The sequence below is a fragment of the Harpia harpyja genome, chromosome 14 (assembly GCF_026419915.1).
Source record: "Harpia harpyja isolate bHarHar1 chromosome 14, bHarHar1 primary haplotype, whole genome shotgun sequence".
NCBI classification, from domain to species: domain Eukaryota; kingdom Metazoa; phylum Chordata; class Aves; order Accipitriformes; family Accipitridae; genus Harpia; species Harpia harpyja.
In genome coordinates this window covers 25,084,217-25,090,216 of record NC_068953.1, presented here as the reverse complement: position 1 = coordinate 25,090,216, position 6,000 = coordinate 25,084,217, and the positions used below count along the sequence as shown (strand labels likewise).

General features: G+C 44.2%; 1 protein-coding gene across 3 annotated transcripts in view; it reads right to left on the bottom strand.

Moving 5' to 3' along the window:
• Positions 1 to 774: 774 nt before the first annotated feature.
• Positions 775 to 6,000, bottom strand: part of ARNT2 (aryl hydrocarbon receptor nuclear translocator 2) — a 105,598-nt gene continuing 100,372 nt past the window's right edge. For all 3 annotated transcript variants that reach the window (XM_052806976.1, XM_052806977.1, XM_052806978.1), the window contains 2 exons: positions 5,030 to 5,166; positions 775 to 2,557 (listed from right to left, as the gene is read on the bottom strand). In XM_052806976.1, the coding sequence (XP_052662936.1) occupies positions 2,459 to 2,557; positions 5,030 to 5,166 (236 nt within the window). In that variant the 3' untranslated portion in view covers positions 775 to 2,458. The remainder of the gene's footprint in view (positions 2,558 to 5,029; positions 5,167 to 6,000) is intronic.

Genomic DNA, 6,000 nt, shown 5'->3' with positions numbered 1-6,000 from the left:
TACAAACTGCTCATCTACTGTTCTCTCCCTTGTGATTAGCCCCTTTTAAAAGCACACCCTGCTGTACAAACGCTGACCGCCTCGCTCAGCTGGCGCAGCATCTAGGCACCTTTTACAGACATCAAAGAATGTCATTCTGGGACAGCAGAGCTTTGCCTATCTAATTCAATGAGCAGTCATTCATCCGAGTGGCGTGAGCGAAAAGGGAGAAGGCTCCAAGAGAATAAACGTCCATGTATTTAAAAGAATAGTACGTAAGCACATGGCTTGCTCACCTAAGAAGGTATTTTCCTGATCTCTGGGAGAGAAGAGATACGAGTTTTTTTGTTTGTTCTCAGCGTGATTTTGGTGAGGTAAGTACAGACCAGGAGATCTGAGGCCTCTCCAGTACTGCATCTAGAGATATAAAAAAAGTTCCTAAAAAAAAGGAGTTCCTAGCTCCACTTGCACATAGGGTAAGAGATTGGTCCCAGATTTAGTGAGAGAAACAGTAGGAAGGACTCTTCCTGGATACTGAAAACTACATGCTGTTCTCGGAGAAGGCCGGGAAAGCAAAGTCAGACAGGAACACCACCATACAGCTCAGAGTTAAAGCCGCGTCCCTGGGTCATGCTCGCTGCAGCCCAGCCACCTGCATTGCTTGTCAGCATAAAGCCTGTGTGGCCAGAGCAGGCTGCCAGATGGGGGCCTGCCTGCTTTTCAAGATATTATCCTGACAAGATGCACTGCAGTGATGTGCACGGCACCCCAGAGTTGGAGAGGAGCTAAGCAGGCCTTAGTGCTGTGAGGTCTAAGAATTGCTGCAGACATTGAGATCTTCTAAATGGGGGCTATGCCCTGGGGTTGCTGTTTCCGTGATGGCCCCTGAATACGCAAAGGCTGAGGGAAGCTGTCCCCTTCCTCCTCTGCAAAGGCTGGCTACCACCGTCCAACCTTGAACGTTATGAACAACCTACAGGCGGGAACTCTGGGCTCCTCGACCTTCGTGAGCGACTCCTCCTCCTCCCATCCCAGAAAAAATGATCTGGATAAAAATGCTACCCTTACAACCCAACCTCTGTAACTCGACATGCATATGAAATGCTGAATAAAAATTTCTGGTGAAGACATATGGTAGGTGACTCGCCCAAGAGGATGAGGCGATTAACTTACCTCTGCGGAAGAGCATATAGCATTCAGAATAGTCAAGAGTCCTCAACATACTTGGTAAGCTGAAAATCCCATATTTAACAGAATAGGGTTAACAGGGTTTAAGAGAAGTGATTGCTTGGGAATCCAAGCAAAAATTCAAGTTATCACTGTGTACGCAGTGGACAATAGTCCAATTGATATCTATTACCAACTCACTCTAAAAAAATTATACACTACAAAACCATCTCACTGCTTGCAGCAAATGAGCTTGAATGATTTCCTAGTAACAGGCCACCACGTTGCACTGTTAAAATGTAAGGTTTCACAGTATAAAAAAGTACTTCACAGAAAGGAAATGCAGCTAATATAGAAAATGCAATCTTGATGTGTTTACAGTCTTTTTTTACGAGGCATATTTTTGGGAAAGCAAGAACAATAGAAATTAAAGCAGCCAGTGAGAAATGTATAGAGTTATAGGCCTCAATTCAGTGCAAAAACAGACTAATAGCTTATGTAAGTAAATGTTTGTTCTGAATAGAGAACCACCTGAATTAAAAGTAAGAACACCTGTGTGAAGTGATGGAGACTCCCACGATATCTAAATCCTCCACATACATTGTCAACCTTTTCAGTACACTCCAGAATGGACCCTTTGTAAAGGCAAAAGAAACCAGTACAGGAAATCACTTCATACAGCACAAGATATACATAAAGTACCAAAATGTACACACATTCAAGTTTAAGTTAGAAAAGGCGGAGCTGAATCTTCTGGTGAGAGAGGCCTACGTTATGTTGCTTAATCTCACATTTAAAGTGACCTAAAAACTACAAGAATCAAAGAAAACAGAATATTGTGTCTGCTTCCAGAAACTTAAGCTTAAAGCAAGGCATCGAAATTGAGCGGTAGGCACTGTAACAAGACATTACCTTACCTTTTCTCTGTTAGTCTTTGTTACTTCGTTATCTATTTAAAAATTACCATTCAAAGGAAGTATTAGGTATCATTCACATTCAAATATTTAAGACTCAGAGATTTTTTTTTTTTAAATCAAGCAAAGTTTTTCATCTCTGAGGTAGATGACAATAAAATAAAAAAAAAAAAAAAAAAAAAAAAGGGAGCTGTCAATGAACACTAGCAAGTGCTGGAGCTCCTCTGTTGGCACTGACGCACCCCAAGGAGGAGAGAGCAAGCCCTACACCACTATCTGAAACATGAGAAATGTGTCTTCTGGTTTAGTAGCTTCTACAGAAATGCAACACAGAAAAAGCAGAGCCAAATTTACACTGAAACGGCCTTGGAGAAGAACTTCCATTTCTGCTTCGCAAGCTACTCAGAAAATGGTGGAAACATGCCAAGGTCAGCAAAATCTTCAATGTTGTAATTGCCAGTACCCTGCGTTGGATCCCCCGGCATTGGCAGCATGTCCTGCACGATAAGGAAAAATCAAAGTGAAGTGTCACTTGCTAACACGTTATCCAGACACAAACTGTTTCCTGTTCATCTTTTCAGTGTAAACCCAGAAAAGGCCAAAGGTTAGATAAATAAGGTGAAAACCAGACCTATGCAGGGGGCTGGGCTAAGGCTTATGTGCTACTTATGTTTTGCTGGAGTGTTTCTGAACAGGAGGTGGGACTTGAGCAGGGCAGAAGTTTTGGATTGCTCCCCTGAATAAGGCACCTTTGAGCTGCCCCATACTCCTCCCAGGCTGAAACAGCTCCCCTTGGAATGGGTAGCTACACATGGAAAGAAGCAAACTCTCTGGTTTCGCTATATGGGAAGTATTCAACAACACACACCTGCACCCAACAGAAAGGAGCACTTGCTCTATCAGCGTGGGTTTGGGGAGGGTGTCACGTCCTCACTAGCACTTTGTAAGTGAACGTATTACTGCTCTTCGTCCTCTGAGGAACGCTAAAGACTGGACATCACCCCAGCTAACAAGATGCCCAAGCAGCCTTCATGCACGTACAAAGGCAGAGGAAATAGCAGGAACTTCTCAGGAGAAATGGGATTTCATGGTAATTGCTCCCATGTGTCTTGAGCCAAGTGAGGTCCCTGCAGGAGGTTTCAAAAAATACTCAACCTTTCCTCTCAGCCGGAGACCGAAGCCACAGGGAAAAGATATCCCTTGCTGAGAAAACCAGAGTTTACGCTTGCTTTTCCTGTCAGTCCTTCCAATAATAAGCTCTTACTGCAAAGCCAAGTTTTGCCAGGGATGGCTCATTATCCTTACAATAAAGCAAAACCTAAAGAGCACATAAGAAAGCTCACAGGATCTGCTCTGTGAAGGAATAACTACTGAGAGCTGCTGCGTACTGAGAATTTACCCCAAAATAAAGAAGATTAAAATCCATCTGAGGTCTCTGTAGCATCCCTGTTGATGGTGGTGAAAGAGGCTGTGAACACAACTGGCAGCTTCTCAGCTGCCAGGGTCAACCTTCATTTTCTTACCAAAACTCGCAGTTATTTTATGTTTTCCCACATTCCTCCCCAGCCAAGGGGAAGTTGTAGCTGCCCCCGCCTGTTTAAATTGCCACCTCTTTGAAGGCATTTCTGCTGCTGGGGCCTCTGAGGCAAGGTCTCCTCAGGTACAGACCCAGCAGGGTAGCTCTCTTCTCAAGTCTGCCTCTCTCCTTATGTCCAGCTAACCCAGGGCTGGCTTCAGGCACAAACAGTCCAAGCAACTTCTTGGAGGCCTTTGAACTGAGCTCATCTAAGTTTCTCATCACATCCAGCTATTATCCTAACTCCCTCTAAATGCACAGTCATCTCCAAGAGCTCTTCAGGTGAGCCCAGTTCTCCCTTTCTCCCTTGGCCCTCTTTCCCGCAAATTTCAGAGGACATTTGCTGGGACACAGCGCTGGCCTGAGACACAAGCAGGATGCTGCTTGGAACCCCGTGTCTCTGTAGGCCATCAAATCACGCTGCCATTGGCTCCACCGGAATTACCCTGAATATGCTTTTGGGTTAAAGTACGTGCAAAGCGATTAAACTTTGCTTACAGAGAGAGATGCAACAGATTAATCTTGCCTGGGCCATGGGGTAAGAGCATGCAGACAGGTAGTTATTCCAGATGTAGTGATGTTATTTGTTCCTGTATGAAGCAAAGGTTCGTTCACACAGGAATATTTTCAGGCTAATGTCTCTTCTGCAGCATTCCTGCAAGCAACTGAACATGAGCCCGGTCTTGCAGGTGAATTTTCTTTCTAAAAGATAACGAGGTGCCCCACTTCTAAACCTTGCTTGGGGCTTGAACTGTCTTTTCTGCATTTATCTGCATTGTGTTGTTGCAAACTGTCTTCTTGATCTAATCTGAAAACAAGTTATACAAGGACAGAGACCTTATTAGTTAACTTAAAAAGTCCCACTCCATCTGCAGTGAAGGCCCAAAATAATACTTAATATTACAAAATCAGGTAGTTGAAGAGGATTGTTTACCAGCTATCTAATAATCTGACTGGGTTTAACCTTAAAAAATTATTTGCCACTGTCTTCTATGGGGTACCAGACTCCTTTCTTGCTTGAACTATCAGAGAGAATTACACTGATGTCTAATTGGATTTGACTGGGATTTAGAGGCCAGCACCAGGATAAAACAGACACTCTATCTGGGATTATCTCATGGCTTCCCTGCAGAACACATAAGCCCTAAGTACAGGGTGCAAAGAGAAGGGAAAACAGTACTTTAAATCAGCAAAGATGCTGTTCTTTGGCAGAAAACAAAACCATCTCAGTTGTAGCTAATGCCAGTTAATAGCAGTGCAAACCCACAGCAACACACAGCTGGAAGTAATTGCTCCAAGCCCTGCTAGCACCCCAGTCATGGAGGGCAACAGTTCTTCAACTCAGCAGTGAGAAGTTGTCAGAGGGACTTTGGGCTCGCTGAACTCCCCTCACCTGGAACACCTCCGTCTGACTGGGCTGTGGGTGTGAATGCTGGTCGCCGCTTTGCTGGTTGTGATGTTGGCTCTGCCACTGGGACCAGACTTCGGAAGGTCTCCCCTGGAACTGGCCGCTGCTCTGGCCACCTTCAGCTGGCCAGGGGGAGAAAGGGCAGAAGTCAGAGAACAGCTCCTTCAAAGTGCCTGCCTGCTTTTGAGGCTTCATCCATCAATGCCCATGTTTGCAAATGAGACTTAGAAAAAAGACCCTGAGTGACACCCTGTCCCTGCGGGATGGAAGCTGAAAGGAGTTTCAGTCCTGATTGCAGGGTGGGGGACAACCCGAGAGCAAAGCTCATTGCCGTGGCTGCACCGACATGGCAGGTGAATTGCTTACAGCAAAATGCCCAGTGACACCATAAACCAGGCACTGAAAGACAATTTTTCAGTGTTCCCCAACTGGTTTTTAATCACTAACAGGGAATATTTGCCATTTTACTTAAAAACCAAACTGCATCATCTGAACACTCTTTCTCTTTAAAAGACTAATTCTTGCAGAGCAGTGGGTGCACAGTTACCTACTGATCTAAGCAGCATGTAAGCAGATGTAAAAACAATAAGATCAACAGACAACAGTCTTGCTGTATTAAATGCAGAGTGTTATTTGAGGGACTACCTTGTCCTCCAATATTACCGCTGCAAAATGATTTATTTAACAAGCAGCTTGTAGCAAATTATTATCCTGTTCAAAAGGTGATGGTTTCTTAGAATTCTGAGGCCATTTAAATTTCACAGAGAGTAATGGCAACAGCAAGGCTTTATGGTAAATACATTTAAAATGATGATTTCAGGGAGATGGATTTCTTCTAAATAGTCTACCAGAAAAAAACATGATGCCACACACATTGATGTGGTCACACATACACTTTTCATGAGTACGGTCACAGGTCACACTTAAGCTGGACTCATTTTACCCTGTACTTCTAC